Below are 20,241 nucleotides of genomic sequence, written 5' to 3'. Positions count from 1 at the left end.
GTTAAAAATCTACATCTTCAAGAGTTATAAAAAAAAAAAAAAAAAATGGAATTGAGATTTCCCCCTCTCCCCCACAAAGGGATTTTGGGATGCCCCACGTGTTCCCAAAGTGATGTCCCCATTCCTTGTCTCCTCAAGGGGCTTCCAAGTACCTTGACACCCAGAGGAGAAGCCAGGCCACCACCTGGGTAATTAAAGCCAATCTGGCCATAAAATCAATGATTTTGGGTCTTCCTCACAGGAGGGAAGAACTGAGCCCTTTTTAAACAGCTTTGCACCCAGCTGCAAAAGCATTTTAAAACCACCCAACTGCCTACATAGAAAAATAAAGGATAAACATTATCCAGCTATTTTATATTTATATAAAATTAACTTCTGTGCCAGGACATTTTTGTTTCTCTGCTGTAAAAAAAAAAAAATTAAAAAAAAAAACAAACAGCTTAGGTTGGATAACCTAAACCTTCAGCAAGGAGTAAACTCCATCTTCCATCTTATTTCCAGAAAAAGAGAAGCTTGCGATTTCACTGCTTCGAAATAAAGTTATTAAATAGATATATATTAATATCAAAGTCTGTATAAACTCTCTTTTTGTTGTTGTTTAAGGAAGGGAAAGGGGCACTCAGTGACCAGGAATCCCTGGGGACACCCAGTGACTGGGAATCCCTGGGGACACCCAGTGACCAGGAATCCCTGGGGAGACTCAGTGACTGGGAATCCCCAGAACCCCTGGGGACACTCAGTGACTGGGAATCCCTGGGGACACTCAGTGACAGGGAATCCCCAGAATTCCTGGGGACACTCAGTGACAGGGACACCCAGTGACCAGGAATCCCTGGGGAGCACCATGGGAATCCTTGGGGCCACTCCGTGACCAGGAATCCCTAGGGACACTAGGTGACCAGGAATCCCTGAGGACACCCAGTGACCAGGAATCCCCAGAACCCCTAGGGACACTCAGTGACAGGGAATCCCTGAGGACACTCAGTGACCAGGAATCCCTAGGAACACTCAGTGACAGGGAATCCCCAGAACCCCTGGGGACACTCAGTGACCAGGAATCCCTGAGGACACTCAGTGACAGGGAATCCCCAGAACCCCTGGGGACACTCAGTGACCAGGAATCCCTGAGGACACTCAGTGACCAGGAATCCCCAGAACCCCTAGGGACACTCGGTGACCAGGAACCCCTGGGGACACTCAGTGACCAGGAATCCCTGGGGACACTCAGTGACCAGGAACCCCCAGAACCCCTGGGGACACTCAGTGACCAGGAACCCCTGGGGACACTCAGTGACCAGGAACCCCCAGAACCCCTGGGGACACTCGGTGACCAGGAACCCCTGGGGACAGTCGGTGACCAGGAACCCCTGGGGACACTCGGTGATCAGGAACCCCTGGGGACACTCAGTGACCAGGAACCCCTGGGGACACTCAGTGACAGGGAATCCCCAGAACCCCTGGGGACACTCGGTGACCAGGAACCCCTGGGGACACTCAGTGACCAAGCACCACAGGGAATCGCGGGCAGGGAGACGTGGAGATATGAATCCACCAGAATTCCAGCTGGGCTGGCTGGGAGGAGGCCCAGGGAGACCCCCACTCCTTTTTCACGAGGATGGCTTTTTCTCCAGCGCGTGCTTGGTGAGGAAGTACTTGAAGAACTCGTACACGGACCAGGCGATGGCCGTGGAGGGCATCTGGTAAATGACGCGAGCCTGGACGCCTTTGAAGAAGCCGGGAACCCCTCCCAGCTGGTAAACGGTGCTGAAGGCGTTGGCCATGCCCGACAGGTGCCCCCTGATCTTGAGGGAGCTCAGGGCCGTGTTCTCCTGCGTGTTGAGCAGCGTCTTGCACACGTCCAGGGGCGTGGTGGCGGCGGCGGCCACGGCTCCGGCCACGGCGCCGGCCACGATGTGCGACTGGGGGTTGTAGTGGCGGTGGGGGTTCAGGTGCTCCTGCATGAGCTCGTAGGTGATGAAGTGGATGGCCTGGAAGGGCACGTTCATGGTCAGCTGCGTGGTGTAGCTGCGGTAGAAGGCTCCAAAGCCCTCAGTCCTGTGCACCGTCCGCACGCAGCCCAGCACTGACGTGTACGGCGAGTTGAACATCTGCAGCCGCTGCTTCACCACTGCTCGGGGACAGCGTGGGGACAGGGACACCGCTCAGCTGCGGGCTCAGCTGGCACAGCCCCCACGGTGACCCCAGCCCCAACCTCCCCTTCCCCACCCAAACCAACCCCCCTGAGCTGCCCAGTGCCCCCAGAGCTCAGGAGAGGTGTGGGGACAGGGACACCGCTCAGCTGCGGGCTCAGCTGGCACAGCCCCAGCCTCCCCTTCCCCACCTAAACCAATCCCCCTGAGCTGCCCAGTGCCCCCAGAGCTTGGGGACAGCGTGTGGGGACAAGGACAGCTGTGGGGTGGGGACAGTGTGGGGACAGCTGTGGGGGCAGGCCTGGCTGGCACAGCCCTCAGAGTGACCCCAGGCTCAGCCCCAGCCTCCCCTTCCCCACCCTGAGCTGCCCAGTGTCCCCAGAGCTCGGGGACAGCGTGGGGACAGGAACACTGCACAGCTGCAGGCTCAGCTGGCACAGCCCCCACGGTGACCCCAGCCCCAACCTCCCCTTCCCCACCTCAACCAACCCCCCTGAGCTGCCCAGTGCCCCCAGAGCTCAGGACAGGAATGGGGACAGGGACGTTGCTCAGCTGTGGGGTCAGGCCTGGCTGGCACAGCCCCAACCTCCCCTTCCCCACCCAAACCAATCCCCCTGAGATGCCCAGTGCCCCCAGAACTCGGGATAGGTGTGGGGACAGGGACACTGCTCAGCTGTGGGCTCAGGCCTGGCTGGCACAGCCCCCAGAGTGACCCCAGCCCCAGCCTCCTCTTCCCCACCCAAACCAATCCCCCTGAGCTGCCCAGTGCCCCCAGAGCTCAGCACAGCCAGGGGACAGCTCAGAGCTCACTTCCTAATGAACCCCTCTCCTCAGGCTTAATTAATGACCCTTTAGTTCTAATGAACCCCTCTCGTCACGGTTAATTAATGACCCACTAGTTCTAATGAACTCCTCAGGGTTAATTAATGACCCAGCAGTTCTAATGGACCCCTCTCCTCAGGGTTAATTAATGACCCAGCAGTTCTAATGGACCCCTCTCCTCAGGGTTAATTAATGGCCCCTCAGCTGTCCCAGTTGAGCCAGGCTGCTCAGGACCCTCGCTGGGGATGCACAAGCAGGGACCCAGCAGAGGTGAGGGTGGGAAGGTGAGGTCACACCTGAGCATCACGGGGTGTCACACACCCCCTCCAGCCTCCCTGGCCAGAGTGGCTTCCACTGACTTACGAGGCCAATTAATTGAATTGATTTAATCAGGGAACGATTAAAAGGATTTGATATGCTGAAGGTTTCTCCTTCAGAGATTCCCAGCTCTGGGCTCACTCAGGAGCACAACCCAGTGACCCTGAGGAGCTGGCAGGTGACAGCATTGTCATTTGAGCTGCATTTTCCTGTTAATCCTCATTTTCCTGCGGCCTTCTCCTGCCCCTCCACCTCGCCAGGAATCTCAGCTTGGTTAGTCCAAAGCTTCAGGAAAACCAGAACCACTGGCCCAAGGAGCAGCAGAGTGGTGACAGTAAAGGTGACACCAGTAAAGGGGACACCTCCCCTGCAAAGTCCCAGTGCACCACAGAGATCCAGGGACAAATTCCTCCTGGCTGCTCTCCCTCTCCTCCCAGGGGACAGAGGAATGAGGTCACTGACTTTGGTGTTTTTGGAGGTCTCAGAGCTGGGGGCAGCCCTGGATTTCTTCCTGCTCTTGCCAAGGGACAGAGGGAGAAGAGCCAGGAGGGATTTATGCCTGGATTCATGCGGGCAGGGGCACCGAGGGCCCTGGAGGGAGCAGCAGTTCCCAGAATGCCAGGATTACCTTCAGCAGGATTCATCACAGCGTCGTGGAGCAGCGTGGCCACACTCCCAGCGATGCCTGCAAGGCAAGAGCAGCCCTGAGAACACAAAACCCAGCTCAAAAGGCACCCCTGCCATCCAGGGGGATCCATCCAGGGGGAATCCCATCCAGGGGGAATCCCACTCATATGGGATCCCATCCATGGGAATCCTTCCAGCAGATCCAATCCAGGGGGATCCATCCAGGGGGATCCCATCAGTGAGAATCCACCCAGGGGAATCCATCCAGGGGAATCCCACTCATATGGGATCCTATCCATGGGAATCCTTCCAGGGGTATCCCATCAGTGGGAATCCACCCAGGGGGATCCCATCTGTGGGAATCCCATCCAGGGGGGATCCCACCCATGGGAATCCATCCAGGGGGGATCCCACCCATGGGAATCCCATCCAGGGGGGATCCCACCCATGGCAATCCATCCAGGGGGATCCCATCCATGGGGGAATCCCATCCATGGGGGATCCCATCCATGGGGGAATCCCATCCATGGGGATCTATCCAGTGGGATCCATCCAGGGGGGATCCCACCCATGGGAATCCATCCAGGGGGGATCCCACCCATGGGAATCCATCCAGGGGGATCCCATCCATGGGGATCCCATCCATGGGGGAATCCCATCCATGGGAATCCATCCATGGGGATCCCAGCCATGCTCAGGGAGCAGCCAGGCCCCACACCCAGGGCAGAAGCCCATCCCCAGAGAACCCCGGATGCGCTCCCAGCCCCCCTCTGCTCTCCCCAACAATCCCCGAGGATCCGTCTGCCCCAGACACCCGCGGCGCCCGAGCGAGCTGTGAGCAATGTTTACCCTCCCGTCAGCGCATCCCTAATTAGGGATTTTCATCCCTTTACTCAGCCTGCTTTCCAAGGCTCAGTGCCCAGGCCGTGCCAAACCCAGCCAGCCCTGACCCATCCCGAGCTCAGCTCTGGGATCAGGCTCTCCAGCCACTCCTTCCCTTTGATGTTGGCTCCCACCTCCAATTCCCTCTTGCCCAAATGACTTTTGGTCATTTCTCACCAAGCCACAGCTCTGATTTTCCTGCTGGCACCCACAGGCCTGTAGCTACTTGAAAGGCAAACACAGGAATGTGTTCCCAGCAAAGAGCAGAAGGGATTTTACTCCCTTCGCTGAGTTCCGTGGCCCCATGGCAGATTCCTACCAGCACATCCCAGCAAAACCATGGGAATCTCCAGCACAAACCCTTTGGTAAAGCCCTGGCTGCTCAATTCCAGGCTTTCTGCTGCTGTTGCTTGGGTTTAAAAGTGAAATATTCCTGCTAAAAATGAAAGCACACAGAGGATGGAGGGCACTCCGTGCTCCCAGGGACACCGAATTCAAAGCTCCAGAGGCTGAGGTGATGCCTTCAACGTAAGATCACACCTTTAGGTGATACCTTCAAACTATCACCCGAAGATCTTTCCCAAATTTAAGGATTCCATGGCAATATAGGAACAGCACAGCTGCACCTGAAGACCTTTTGCCCACTAAATTGATGAATTGTGCTGGAATAATCTGAGATTAAGTAAGAATTTAGATTGGGAGGGACGCTTTTGCCCACTAAATTGATGATTTGTGCTGGAATAATTTGAGATTAAATAAGAATTTAGATTGGGAGGGATGCTTTTGCCCACTAAATTTGATGATTTGTGCTGGAATAATTTGAGATTAAATAAGAACTTAGATTGGGAGGGGCGCTTTTGCCCACTAAATTGATGATTTGTGCTGGAATAATTTGAGATTAAATAAGAATTTAGACGGGGAGGGGCACCAGTCTGAGTGAGAAGCAAGCAAGGGATAGGTTGATAACCCCACATGGGGTGTTTTTTTTAGGGCAAACCCCGAAAATTACCATTGGCCAAGTGGCTGTTTCCTCCTGGCTGGAAAATATCACTGAGAGACTTTTTCATTTTCTCGTAGCAGGCGAAGTACAAGGCGTGGGCAGGGCCAGCCCCCAGCATGGTGACGTTAATCCCACGTAAAGGCCTCCAGAAGCCCTCGGTCAGCACCATCTTCTTGAGAGCCTCGTACACGCTCCTGTACTGCGCGCCGGGGTCCGGCTGCAGGCTCTGCATCCGCGTCTGCAACAAAGCACGCCAGGGAGAGGCCTGGGTTACCCACCCCATGCACCCACCCCCAGGGCTCACTTCAGCCCCTGCACGTCCCTTATTTATCCTAATTTTTATTATCCTGCTGCATGGAGTCCACATTCCCACTGAGACACCCAGGCTGCTCCTGGAGGGAAGTGCAACCTCTGCTCTGCTTTATCCATGGAAAGCCCAAGGAGTGAGGCTGCTCCAAAGGCTGGGTGAAGAAATCCAGGGAAGGTTGTAATTTTCTCCTGCTTTCAACACCCTGACTCTGCCCCAGCTTGTCCCTCCTGCAGTTGCCCAGCAGCTTGGGACAGTTCCTAGAAGGGCAAGCTGGGAAAACTTGGAACAGGCAGGAATTCCCTGAAGAGGAGAAAATGCAGAGCCAGTGTCCCCCAGAGGCTCTGGGAGGTTCCTTGTCCCTGTTTTCCCCTCAGCTCCCAGTGGATTCTCCCCCGAGGGCCTGGCAGGGAATTCCAGCTGCATTTCAGTCCCTCAGGGATTTTTCTCAGCACAGATTTTAAGCCAGCTGAGCTCCTGGCATCCAAACCTGCTCCAAAGCTCACTGCCACCACTTCATTACACAATTTTCCTCTCAGGAAAATTCCTTGGAGCTCGTTCCAGGGTTCTGCAGCCAGCCAGCAGGACTCAAAGGCCTGGAGGTGACAATGACAACACGTGAGGGGTCCCAGGACCCCAATCAGCACTGGGTAAAAACCTCCACAGGCACCCCAGGAAATCCTGAGCAGCAAAATGCCCACAGATCCTTCCTGTGTTCCCTGTGGAAAAGGTTAAACACCCAGACAGGCCGTGGAGTCACAGCCCTGGAGGTGGCCAAGGAAGGCCTGGACGTGGCACCGGGCTGGGGACAAGGTGGGGATGGGCCACAGCAGGACTGCATGGCCTTGGAAGGCTTTTCCAACCTCAGGAATTCCATGATCCTGCAATTCCAGCCCACGAGACCGAAACCAGGCCCTTGGAGCAGCCTCCAAACACCAGCACCGGGGCGGGCTCGGCCCTGGCGAGGGGTGCTCAGCAAGCTCTGGAATTCCTGCTTTTCCAAGGAGAAGCTGCAGGAAGGATTCTCTCCTCCAGCTCGTCAAGGCCTTCATTAATCAGCCAGGAGGCCACAAAGCAGCTCAGCCTTCCATAAAAACCTTTAAGGTTTGAACCTTGGAGCCCCCAAATCACCTCCACACCCCCTCTGTGAGCCCAAGGAAGAGAGCAGAGCTCGGTTCAGGACTTTCACCCAAAATAACAAAACCAAGCTGGGTTTACTCAAGTCTAGACCGACCAAATTATGGAATTTGCAGTAAATACACTTTAAAAACCCTTAAAGATCTGGCTGGAATTTCAGACTCCAGCATCAGCCGGTGCTCATGAAAGGCATCACCCTCCACCAGGAATTTGGCAGCCTCGTGCAAAGCTCCCTGCTCCACAGCACCACATTCCCTGGGAATTCCAAAGGAACCCAAAAATTCAGGAAAATCCCTCAAGGAGGGCAGCAATGCACTGAATGAGCTCAGAATTTCAAAGCAGGTTTTATATCCAGCTGTCCATGCAAGCCCTCGTGGTGTCTGCACCTTCCCATCCTACAGAGGCTGCTCAGGATTTCGGGATTCTCCAGAGAAAATCCCAGTCTCATCCCAGTTTATCCCAGTTAGCAGCAGGTGACATTTATGTGTAGGAGCAATGTGGTTTTGGGAATTAAAAAAAACCCCAGTTTTTCCCACTGTCACCCCAGCAGTTCCCATGAAGGAACAGAACCTTCTGTAGCTGTCAGGGCCACACACACCCCAGGAAAAAATCAATTTACAGACAGGCTGCTGCCCCAGTTTGGTCAGGAACAGGCAGCTTTTCATGGAAAAGGGATAAAGGTGGGTACAGCTCTCACGTGAGAATGGATAAATAGGATTTCTTTTTTTATTCTGGTGGATCTGAGCCGCTCTGAAGGGGTTCAAAACTCACCCCACAGCCCAGAGGAGCCCACACAGGCTGCAGTTTGCATCAGCCACCCATCACCTGTGGGTAGAACAGGACTAACAGCCCAAGGAGCAGATAAAACCAGGACTAACTGCCCATAAAACCAGGACTAACTGCCCAAGGAATAACCAAAACTCAAGTTCAACAGGACTGACAGCCCAAGGAATAACCAAAGCCTGGGTAAAACAGGACTAGCAGCCCAAGGAGGAGATAAAACCAGGACTAACTGCCTGTAAAACCAGGACTAACTGCCCGTAAAACCAGGACTAACTGCCCAAGCAATAACCAAAAACAGGACAAACAGCCCAAGGAATAACCAAAAGCAGGGTTTAACAGGACAAACTGCCCAAGGAGCAGATAAAACCAGGACTAGCTGACCAAGGAATAACCAAAACCCAGGTTCAACAGGACTAACAGCCCAAGGAGCAGATAAAACCAGGATTCAGCAACCCAAGGAGTAGCCAAAAGCAGGATTCAAGAGGACAAACTACCCAAAGAGTAACCAAAATCAAGAAAAACAATCCAAGGAATAACAAAAATCAGGATTGAATAGAACTAAAAGCCCAAGGAATAACCAAAACTTGGATTCAACAGGACAAGCAGCCCAAGGAATAACCAAAACCTGGGTTTAGGAGGACAAACAGGCCAAGGAATAACCAAAACCTGGGTTTAGGAGGACAAACAGGCCAAGGAATAACAAAAATCAGGATTTTGGAGAACAAACTGCCCAAGGAATAACCAAAACCTGGATTTAAGATGGCAAACAGCCCAAGGAATAACCAAAATCAGGATTTAGGAGGACAAGCAACCCAAGGAATAACCAAAATAGGGATTTAGCAGAACAAACAGCCCAAGGAATAATGAAAACCTGGATTTAACAGGACAAACTGCCCAAGCAATAACCAAATCCAGATTTAGTAGAAGAAACTACCCAAGGAATAACAAAAATCACAATTTAGGAGGACAAACAGCCCAAGGAATAACCTAATCCAGATTTAGGAGAACAAACAGCCCAAGGAATAACCTAATCCAGATTTAGGAGAACAAACTGCCCAAGGAATAACCAAAATCACAATTTAGGAGGACAAACAGCCCAAGCAATAACCTAATCCAGATTTAGGAGAACAAACTGCCCAAGGAATAACCAAAATCACAATTTAGGAGGACAAACAGCCCAAGCAATAACGTAATCCAGATTTAGGAGAACAAACTGCCCAAGGAATAACCAAAATCACAATTTAGGAGAACAAACAGCCCAAGGAATAACCTAATCCAGATTTAGGAGAACAAACTGCCCAAGGAATAACAAAAATCACAATTTAGGAGGACAAACAGCCCAAGCAATAACGTAATCCAGATTTAGGAGAACAAACTGCCCAAGGAATAACCAAAATCACAATTTAGGAGAACAAACAGCCCAAGGAATAACCTAATCCAGATTTAGGAGGACAAACAGCCCAAGGAATAACCAAAATCACAATTTAGGAGGACAAACAGCCCAAAGAATAACCTAATCCAGATTTAGGAGAACAAACTGCCCAAGGAATAACCAAAATCACAATTTAGGAGGACAAACAGCCCAAGCAATAACCAAAATCACAATTTAGGAGGACAAACAGCCCAAGCAATAACCTAATCCAGATTTAGGAGAACAAACAGCCCAAGCAATAACCAAAATCACAATTTAGGAGGACAAACAGCCCAAGCAATAACCTAATCCAGATTTAGGAGAACAAACTGCCCAAGGAATAACAAAAATCACAATTTAGGAGGACAAACAGCCCAAGCAATAACAAAAATCACAATTTAGGAGAACAAACAGCCCAAGGAATAACCTAATCCAGGATCTCCTGGTGCCTGCTGCCGAGCCAGAGGCCCGGAGCTGGGAGCAGCTCTGTGGGAGGGAGCTGAAGTTTATCAGGGCTTGAGGAGATGATTTCCCTGAGCTGGGCAGTGCCCCCAGCTCCTCTCACCTATCTGAAGCCACCAAGCAGCTCCTGGAGCCTCACCCCTGATAAGCAGCCAAGAAATTCTCCTCCACCTACTCCAATTAATCCCCATTGCATAAGGCAGCGGTGCAGGGCCAGCCACAAGCACCCTGCTTGTCCTGGTTGCAGTTTGGGCAGGAAAAAAAAACCACCACAAGTGCCAGGGTCAGGTTGAGGCAGTTCCCTGCTCCTGGGGAAGAGCTCTGTCCTGCTGGATGCACTTTGGGAAGAGCCCCAGCCCCCCTGCATTACCCCAGAGTTGTTTTCTGGTTGGTTTTTTACCCAAAATTGCTTTTCCCAGGTCTCTGTTTTGCACATTCTGGCAGAGGGTCACTGGTTGGACACCCTACAAACACCCTCAGGCTCAAGCTCTGAACCCAAATTTTGGATAAGTTCAGCTGGAACAGGACAAGGCACGAGCCAGGCTCAAACTCTGAACCCCAATTTTGGGGGAATTCAGTGGGAACAGGACAAGGCATGAGCCAGGCTCAAGTTCTGAACCCAAATTTTGGGGGAATTCAGTGGGAACAGGACAAGGCACAAGCCAGGCTCAAACTCTGAACCCAAATTTTGGGGGAATTCAGTGGGAACAGGACAAGGCATGAGCCAGGCTCAAGTTCTGAACCCAAATTTTGGGGGAATTCAGTGGGAACAGGACAAGGCACGAGCCAGGCTCAAGCTCTGAACCCCAATTTTGGATGAGTTCAGCTGGAACAGGATAAGGCACGAGCCAGGCTCAAGCTCTGAACCCAAATTTTGGGGGAATTCAGGGGGAATGGGACAAGGCACAAGCCAGGCTCAAATTCTCAACCGAAATTTTGTGGGAGTTCAACTGGAACAGGACAAGGCACAAGCCAGGCCCAAGCTCTGAACCCCAATTTTGGGGGGATTCAGTGGGAACAGGACAAGGCACAAGCCAGGCTCAAACTCTGAACCCAAATTTCGGGGGAGTTCAGTGGGAACAGGACAAGGCACGAGCCAGGCTCAAGCTCTGAACCCCAATTTTGGATGAGTTCAGCTGGAACAGGACAAGGCACGAGCCAGGCTCAAGTTCTGAACCCCAGTTTTGGGGGGATTCAGCTGGAACAGCCTCCAGATGAGCAGCACACCCATGGGAAGGGAGCAGAGGGTCAGCCCAGCAGGTTATCCTGGAATTCCCAACATCCCAAAACTCCCCCTCAAGCTAGAACATGAGGAACTGATCCTCCTGGAGCAGCTGGAAATGGGGGGGGGATGCAGAATCTCCCAGCACCAAACCCCAAAGAATCCACAGCCCTGCATCCCTCAGATGCTCTGCTGTGCTTCCAGCACCTTTGTGACCACAGGGAAGCTCCAAGGGCAGGCCAGGTTTTCATGGGAAAGGATTTTTTTTGCTCCCTAGAGGCACTGGCACCCTCTGCAAGAAGGGAGGTGCCAGCCCTGCACGCCTCCAGTTTCTCCCCCCAGCAATTAATTAACCCCCAGGGGAGCAAAACTGTTCCTCACATCCCCAAGGTGGGGTCCCATCCTTTGTTTCACAGCTTTGGGAAACCAGCTCTGGCAGAAAAGTCACCAAATGGATCAGGGCAGCAGGAGGAGGCTCCAGGGGAGCCCCCCAGAAACTCCTTTTCTGCTGCCATCAGGAGTCCTTGACACGCTGATCCCTCCAGATCACAGGGGATGGGTCAGGGCTCCCAGCACAGCTGTTTGCAGCAGCCACAAACGAAAACAAGCCTGAGAAGTGTGAGAAACACACCCAGCACCAGCAAAAAGCCAGCCCAGGGTGCCCAAACAACTGGAGCTGAGGGGGAGAGGCAGAGGGAAAGCGCAGCCTCTCATTTGCCTAATGGTAAAAAAAATAAATAAATTGTTATTTATTATTCAATACTGGAAAATAACAGGGAGGGAAAGAGTGTAGATTGAAATTGGATATTGGGAAGGAATTCTTCCCTGTGAGGGAGGAAGGAGGGATGGAATTCCCAGAGGAGCTGTGGCTGTCCCTGGATCCCTGGAAGTGCCCAAGGCCAGCTTGGAGCAGCCTGGGACAGTGGGAGGTGGCCCTGCCCTGGGGTGGCCCCGGGGGATTTTAAGGTCCCTTCCCACCCAAACCATTCTGGGATTCTGTGACCCCATCAAGCTCAGGGGTTGTGCAAGTGTCTGCAGCAAACAATTTCCCCAAATTACAACATTTTGCATTTCTCTTTGGGAGGAAATGACTCGCTGGAAGCCAGGCAGGAGGAGCCTCAGAGCTGCCCAGGTGCTCCTTCTGCACCTGCAGAAAAACCCGACCTCCTCCAGCCTGGAACTCTGCCCCAGGAAGTCCCACTGAGGAAAAGCTTTGCTCCCTTCCTGCAGGAACGTGCCACAGTAACGTGAGAGAGCTGAGTTGTTATTGAATTACACCCACTAGAAAAAAATAAACCACTTCAGGGATCAAAAACTCCCTTTTTTTGGGTCGGCTGTCACCTTTGCCCACGGCAGACAGGTGGAACAGTGGCGGGTGCCCAGGGCAGGAGCAATCCCAGCGGGAATTCTCTGCACAGCGACCTTGGCCGGGCTCCCCCGGCGTGTTCCAGCCGAGCAGGGCTACCCCAGCCTAAGGCTCAGCCCCGGCCCTGCAGCAGCAGGGAAGTCACAGCTCGGGGAGTTTTTCCTCCAAAGCGCCTCCCACTCCAGGAAGCCGGGCACCGCTTTCATTTCTGGCTCTGCTCGCCCCGCCGAGGAAAGAACTGCAGAATTCCAGAGGGACAACACCCGCGGAGCTGCTCCGGCCCCGACTGGGCACTAAACACCTCATTTGTTTGTGCCAGCAGCAGCTGGTGGCACGCTCAGGGTGGGCACCAACCCCACAGCCAGCGGGGACATCCCAAATCTGTGAGCCAGGTGCAGCAGGGACAGAGCCAGAGGGAAAACAGGGCAAAAAAAAAGCGGGAATATTTCTTTTGAGTGCTTGTAACACTGGCAGAATCTGCAAAAGCCAAAGCATTTCCTCTCCTCTGCTCTTTCTACTCTTTCAGGGAGCCCTGGACGAGAAGGAGAAGGGATTGCAACATCTCGTGATTCATCCATCGAGGGAGTTCGGCTTTTCCCAGCTTTCCCTCTTCTTTTGAAGGCCCTACAGCAGCAAACTGGCAGGGCAGAGGGAGGAAATCTCCTTCGGGATGATTCCCACACTCTGGAGACACTGGGGAGCCTTCCCTGAGTGTGCTCGAGCATCATCAGCTCCAAAATCCACCAGGCAGCTCCTCTTCAAACACCCTGACCCCAACAAAGCCACTCAGCCCATCCCAGGGCAGCCACACCGCCCCATCCCAGGGATTTCCAAGGCTCCGGGAGGGAGAAGCTCCCCAAGGAGCTCCTGATGCAGTTCCAGGCCAGCAGGGCACTGGTGGCACCGGGCTGGCATCTCCCAGTCCAGGGAGCAGCACCGGGGCGTCGCCTTCGCACCGGCGGTTGTGCAAAGCTCCCGGGGGCTGCAGGACGGCCCCGGAGCCAGCGGGGATTTGGGGGCGACACCTCGGGGACCTGCCCAGCGCCCTCCCTGTCCCGGGAACCTCCCGTGCACCCCAACATTCCATGGACACTGCCCCCCACCACTCCATGGACACTCCCCCACCCGTGCACCCCAATATTCCATGGACATTCCTCCCCACCATTCCATGGACACTCTTCCACCCGTGCACCCCAACATTCCATGGACACTGCCCCCCGCACAAGCACCCCAACATTCCATGGACACTCTCCCACCCATGCACCCCAACATTCCATTGACATTCCTCCCAACCATTCCATGGACACTTCCCCCTCACCCGTGCACCCCAACATTCCATGGACACTCTCCCACCCATGCACCCCAACATTCCATGGACATTCCTCCCAACCATTCCATGGACACTTCCCCCTCACCCGTGCACCCCAACATTCCATGGACACTTTGCCCGTCTGCATGCCAAGATTCCTTACACATCCCCACCTTTCTCGCACCCCAACATCCCCTCCGTGCCCTCCCCCTTGTACCCCAATTTCTTGTAGCTTTTCCTTCCTTGCACCCCAAAAACTCGTACACGTCCCTGACACCCCAACGCACTCCCAGCACTTCTTTCACCCCAACGGCTGCTTACACACCTGCCCTTGGCACCCCAACAGCTCCTCGCACACCCTTTACACCTCCCCTCCTCTTGCACCCCAAAACCTCTCGCACACTCCTTGTTCTCTCCCCCCTCGCACCCCCAGCACCCCTCGCACACCTCTTACACTCCCCCCTTGCACCCCAGCACTTCCTGCACCCCACGAACCGCTCCCCGTGCCCCCCGAGCACCCCACGCGTGTTGTCCCGCCGCTCGCCGCTGTCCCCGCGCACCTTGACCGAGTCCACGGGGTACATGACGGTGTGCTCCATGATCCCCGCCACGGCCCCGGCCACCATGTGCGTGCCGAGCGCGACGCCGCTGGGCAGGCTCTCGTACTCGTCGCTCTCCATCAGCCCGGCCCCGGCGGCGGCGGCGGCGGCGGCGGGGGGCCCGGGGCCCGGCGGGGCGGCGGCGCTGCCCGCCATGGCGCAGCTCAGCTCCATGCGCCGGCAGCGGGGGACGCGGCCGGGCCGGGCCGGGACACCGGCACCGGGGGGCGGGCGGGGGGGACACTGCCACCGCGCGCCGCCCAACCGCCTTTAAAGCCGCGCTCGCCACGCCCATCCCGGCCTCACCAATCAGCGCGGCGCGCATTCGTGAGATCACCAGGCGGGAAAATGATTGGCAAGGATATTGACCAATGGAAGGCGAGAAGCGAGAGGCGGAGGACTGAGATTGGCTGTGGTGGTGGTGGATGGGCGGGGCGTAGCCGTGAGGGGCCGGTGTGCTGTGGCGCCGCCGCTGAGGGGACGCGGCCGGGCAGCTCGTAACTGTCACCCGGAGCGACGGGGGCGTGCCGCAGCGAGCCAGCGGCGGTCTGTGTCTGTCTGAGGGACCACGGGCGTGCTCACCCCGCGGTCTATGCCACGGGGAAAGCCGGGGGGGAAGAAAGGGCAGATTTAGCAGGTCCGCTTGTCGGAGGGGTTTTTAGTCGCTGCTGGATGGTGGCACGGCTGGCACGCCCGGGGTGTCACCTCTGCGTGTCCCGCGGTCCCCGGGAGAAGGGGTGCGCCCCTCAAAGCTCGCAGTCACCCCTTGTGCAAGGTGTCCCCCCTGCAGTCATCCCCGGTGAGGCAGGGCAAGGTGTGGTCAGACCTGGAAATGGAGATTCCATGGGCAAAGTGGCTGTTTTCCCTGCAGAGTCCTCAGAGCAGCCCCAAATTGTGCTCAAAGCAGCCCCAAATTGTGCCCAGATCAGCCCCAAACTATGCCCAGAGCAGCCCCAAATTGTGCCCAAACCAGCCCTAAATTGTCCCCAGAGCAGCCGAACTTGTCCCCAGAGCAGCCCCAAATTGTGCTCAAAGCACCCCTAAATTGTCCCCAGAGCAGCCCCAAATTGTGCCCAGAGCAACCCCAAATTGTCCTCAGAGCAGCCCCAAACTGTCCCCAAACCAGCCCCAAATTGTGCCCAGAGCAGCCCCAAATTGTCCCTGAAGCAGCCCCAAATTGTCCCTGAAGCAGCCCCAAACTGACCCCAAACCAGCCCCAAATTGTCCCCGAAGCAGCCCCAAATTGTCCCCAAAGCAGCCCCAAACTTGCCCAGATCAGCCCAGCTTGTCCCCAGATCAGCCCAAACTGTCCCCAGATCAGCCCAAACTGTCCCCAGATCAGCCCAGCTTGTCCCCAGATCAGCCCAACTTGTCCCCAGATCAGCCCAACTTGTCCCCAGATCAGCCCAAATTGTCCCCAGATCAGCCCAACTTGTCCCCAGATCAGCCCAAACTGTGCCCAGAGCAGCCCAGCTTGTCCCCAGATCAGCCCAACTTGTCCCCGAAGCAGCCCAGGGGGCTGTGCTCAGCTCCTGTGCTGCCGATCCAGGGGAGCTGCCCAGAACCGGCTTCATTTGGGGTTCTGTGGGCAGTCCTGGCGCTGTCTCTGTGCACGCAGTCCCCTGTCCCCTCCTGTGGTGCCACAGCCGCTCCCCTGCCCTCGCTGTGGGGGGGAAAAACCTCATGGAAGGGCTTGGGAAAACTTCCTGTGTTCCTTTTTTTTTTGAAAATAAGGGATCCACAGCATCCCCATCCCTCCCTGCAGATCCCACTCCCTGCCTGGGGGAGGAACGAGCTCCCCTCGTGTCCCTGCTCCCCAAAAACACTTCTCTTCATGTTTTCCATGATTCCACCACAAAACCAGCCCAAGCCGGGGGAATTTGGTGTTCTCCAGGAGAAGGAGGCAAAGTCTTTGTGGCCCAGGGAGCAGCCCTGACTTTTATTTCATTCCTCTCCAAAGGATTATTTGGAATTCGACCTTGCAGGGAAGGAGGTGTTGCGTGAACTCAAATCAAGGTATCATTCCCATGATACTGCAGGGCAATTTATTGCTGTGTGGGCCTTGGGAAGGAGGAAAACCATCCTGAGGGCCTGGAAAAAGCAGGGAAATAAAGCGTTGGGTTTGGAAATGAACACACACGAGGTGAGAAAATCCAGGTGTGGTCACATCCTGGGTACCTGGAGAGGTGCTGGGGGCAGCACGAGCTGTTCTCCTTCCTCCTTGCCTTATTTGTGCTGGGAATTCTCCGTTCCCCGTGGGAACACGCAGCTGCTGGAGAAAGTAACGATAAATGACATTGTCACGCACGGGACTCACTCCTGATTGATTCTGGGGACCTGGCAGCGTTTCCTGCACGTGGCACAACACTTCTCCAGGATGTGGGAGAGCTGGAGGTGACAGCCAGCTGCTGTCCCAGCCATGCCCCATCCCTGAGACCGGGAAACTCAACCTGCGCAAAGCTGAGCATCAAACCCTTCCACAACACAGAATTTAACCCAGGAATTGCTTCAATCTCCCCTTCTTGCCCTCTGGGAGAAGCCAGGGGATTATCTCACCTTTATTTCCTTGGAGAGAGACCAAACCTGTGCTGCTGGCAGCCTTTGGCACTGTGCTTTCCACATGAAGTGACATTTAAAGCTGGAGAGCCACATCCACACCCGTCATTCCAGCAGGAACCATGATCCCCAGACCACACCAGGCACAGCAACTTCCCTTTCTGTCATCCAAGGAGATAAAACTGGCAGGGACACATTTCCCACGATTGCTCCACAGGGTTTATCGAGGTTTTCCTCTCCTTGAGCAAGAACTTTAATCTCCTTCCCGTGCCTCTGGCAGGGCAGGGAGGGTCACCTTAACGAGCCCTTTCTCCTGCTCTCTCAGGTGTTGCTCCCTGATAATGACCTGGGGCACGCTGGAATTCTGCTTCCAGGTTATATTTTAACCCTGGAGCGGTGCCATGAAGAATCCTTCTGCTCCAAAGCTCAGGTGCCACAGCAGGGGCTCAGCCTGAGGGGTTTCCCTGTGTTCCTGGGGATGGGATGGATGGGATTAGCCACGATTTCTGCCAGGGAAATGGGGCAGACAGGTGTGGGAAATAAATTTCCAGAAAATGTTTAAAGTTTGATGGAAGATTCACATCCTCTGCATAGGTTGTGGCCAGCAGCAGGAAAAGGAGCAGCCTGTGGCTCTGGGGTGGGTTTCTGCCATCCCTGGGCAAAAGGAGCTCAGCTTCCCTGAAAAAGCTTCCTTTGAGACCAGGCTTGGGCAGGATTCCCTCGCTCCTCCCTTCCACCCTCTGCTCCCTGCATCCCATCCTGGACCTCCCCAGGCCTGGAGGTCCCTGGGTGCTCCACGAGCCCCAAATTCCATGGGAGCAGGGAAACAGGGAAGGGCAGAGCTAAAACCACATTTGGGCTGCAACAGCCTCAGCCTGGGAGTGTCCAGGGCCACGTTGGATGGCCTTGGAGTGACCTGGGACAAGGGGAGGTGTCCCGGGGTGGCACTGGATGGGAGTTAAGGTCCCTTCCCACCCAAACCATTCCAGGGTTTTGTTTTCCCATCCCTCTGCAGGTGCTGCAGGAACAGCCCTGGACACTGGGAATTTGCTGAGCAGGAGAGCCTGGAGTGCCAGGAACCCAGGGAATGGTTTCCACTGCCAGAGAGCAGGGTTAGGTGGGGGATTGGGGAGGAATTCCTGCCTGGGAGGGTGGGGAGGGGCTGGGATGGAATTCCCAGAGGAGCCGGGGCTGCCCCTGGATCCCTGGCAGTGCCCAAGGCCAGCTTGGAGCTGGTCTCATGGAAGGTGTCTCTGCCATGGCAGGGATGGCACTGGATGGGCTGTAAATCCCTTCCAACCCAAACCATTCCAGGATTTTCTCACAGCTGATGGATTTACTGGGACAGTGGGAGCAGTTTGTGCCCTGCCCACCACACAGAGCCCATCCCTGCTGGAGGAAATGTTCATTCTCCAGCTGGTACTACAAAACTGAAAGGGAAGAAATTCAGGAAGGAATTCCTCCCTGGGAGGGTGGGGCTGGGATGGAATTCCCAGTGAGCTGTGGCTGCCCCTGGATCCCTGGCAGTGCCCAAGGCCAGGCTGGAGCAGCCTGGCACAGTGGGAGGTGTCCCTGCCATGGCAGGGGTGGCCCTGGATGAATTTCAGGTCTCTTCCAACCCAAACCATTCCATGAATCCACAACTTTATGATCCAACAACTCGCAGCAGAATCCCCAAAATTCACCCGCATTCCCTCTGTTCCAGCAGCCAAATAAATGCAGGAATCAACCACAGACCCAAGGCTGGCCCAGCACCTCCCTGCTGCACCTGGAGCAGCTGTGGGACAGCAGGAACAGAGCCCAGTGCCAGGAATTTGAGGAGAAAGGAGGAATCAGCAGGCAGTGGAGGGCTCCTGGTGGGCTGGGGCTGCACCCACAGCCCCTGCAGCACCTCCCAGCTGATAAGGAGAACCTGGAGCTCCTTATCCAAGCCCTCCCCACGCAGGAGGTGCCAGAGCCAGAAGCTGCAGCCGGGTTGATAAGGCAGCAGTGCCCAGCTGCGAGGTGGGCACCCAAATTGGGCTTTATCTCCTGGATCCAGGGGTTTGTGTTTCTATTTTTTTGCACTGTGCAAATCTCCAGCTTCTCTAACAGCTGAGCTCCACCTGGCTCGAGGGGTTTATCCTTCCCACCACCGGCACCGGCAGCTGCCAAAGCCACGGAGCAGCAAATTCAAAGTTATTTTTGTTAAAAAACATTTTAAAAATTTTAAAAATCGGCGTGTTCAGCATCAGATATTAGTGGTTTTCTTCCCTGGCATGGAATTCCCAGAGGAGCTGTGGCTGCTCCATCCCTGGAAGTGTCCAAGGGCAGCCTGGGATAGTGGAAGCCTGCCCATGGATGATTTTAAGGTCTCTCCCAACCCAAACCATTCCATGATTTTTAATGTGGGAAGGACCCCAGTTTATGACATTTTATAAAGGTTTTAGAAGAGGGATCAGAGCAAATATAAATGGTTTTAATCTTATTTGCAGCACAGCCAGCTGGAATTTTATGTCCTCACAGCTTTTTTTAGCAAGTTGGGGTGCCAGATCCTCATTGGAAAGACAGATTCCATGTGGGAATCAATTCCCCATCACACAGGATATGGACCAGCCCCCTCCCAACACATCCCATCCCCATCCTTCCTTAGAAACACCCAAAATGCCCCAAAATACAAATTTAACTCTTGAGTCTGCACCTCTTTCCCAGCCCCAAAATACAAATTTAACTCTTGAGTCTGCACCTCTTTCTGAGCCCCAAAATACAAATTTAACTCCGAGTCTGCACCTCTTTCTGAGCCCCAAAATACAAATTTAACTCTTGAGTCTGCACCTCTTTTCCAGCCCCAAAATACAAATTTAACTCTTGAGTCTGCACCTCTTTCTGAGCCCCAAAATACAAATTTAACTCTTGAGTCTGCACCTCTTTTCCAGCCCCAAAATACAAATTTAACTCCGAGTCTGCATCTCTTTCCCAGCCCCAAAATACAAATTTAACTCTTGAGTCTGCACCTCTTTCCCAGCCCCAAAATACAAATTTAACTCTTGAGTCTGCACCTCTTTCTGAGCCCCAAAATACAAATTTAACTCTTGAGTCTGCACCTCTTTCTGAGTCCCAAAATACAAATTTAACTCTTGAGTCTGCACCTCTTTCTGAGCCCCAAAATACAAATTTAACTCTTGAGTCTGCACCTCTTTCTGAGCCCCAAAATACAAATTTAACTCTTGAGTCTGCACCTCTTTCTGAGCCCCAAAATACAAATTTAACTCTTGAGTCTGCACCTCTTTCTGAGTCCCAAAATACAAATT

General features: G+C 54.3%; 1 protein-coding gene across 3 annotated transcripts; it reads right to left on the bottom strand.

The window, feature by feature from the left end:
* Positions 1-1,361: 1,361 nt before the first annotated feature.
* Positions 1,362-15,379, bottom strand: SLC25A37 (solute carrier family 25 member 37). 3 transcript variants are annotated; one of them, XM_054000565.1, is made up of 4 exons: positions 14,357-14,567; positions 5,809-6,037; positions 3,919-3,975; positions 1,362-1,988 (listed from the first exon to the last, which is right to left on the bottom strand). In XM_054000565.1, the coding sequence occupies exons 1-4, from the start codon at positions 14,549-14,551 to the stop codon at positions 1,495-1,497; spliced, it is 975 nt and encodes a 324-aa protein (XP_053856540.1). In that variant the 5' UTR covers positions 14,552-14,567; the 3' UTR covers positions 1,362-1,494. The 3 variants fall into 3 exon arrangements, with proteins under 3 accessions (XP_053856540.1, XP_053856539.1, XP_053856541.1); XM_054000564.1 differs by having other exon boundaries at positions 1,511-2,128; positions 14,357-14,584; XM_054000566.1 differs by lacking the exons at positions 3,919-3,975; positions 5,809-6,037 and having other exon boundaries at positions 1,511-2,128; positions 14,357-15,379.
* Positions 15,380-20,241: the final 4,862 nt, after the last annotated feature.

This window comes from Vidua macroura, chromosome 28 (genome assembly GCF_024509145.1).
Source record: "Vidua macroura isolate BioBank_ID:100142 chromosome 28, ASM2450914v1, whole genome shotgun sequence".
NCBI lineage: Eukaryota > Metazoa > Chordata > Aves > Passeriformes > Viduidae > Vidua > Vidua macroura.
Note: the sequence above shows the minus strand (reverse complement) of the source record. Positions and strands in the feature narration are given on the sequence as shown.

Excerpts from the sequence above, each read along its gene's own strand:
- SLC25A37 (XM_054000564.1), bottom strand. The coding sequence starts at position 14,569 with ATGGAGCTGAGCTGCGCCATGGCGGGCAGCGCCGCCGCCCCGCCGGGC. Across the intron at positions 3,976-5,808 it reads AAACAGCCACTTGGCCAATG|GCATCGCTGGGAGTGTGGCC; the intron begins GTAATTTTCGGG and ends CTTGCCTTGCAG. Across the intron at positions 2,129-3,918 it reads TGTGATGAATCCTGCTGAAG|TGGTGAAGCAGCGGCTGCAG; the intron begins GTAATCCTGGCA and ends GTCCCCGAGCAG.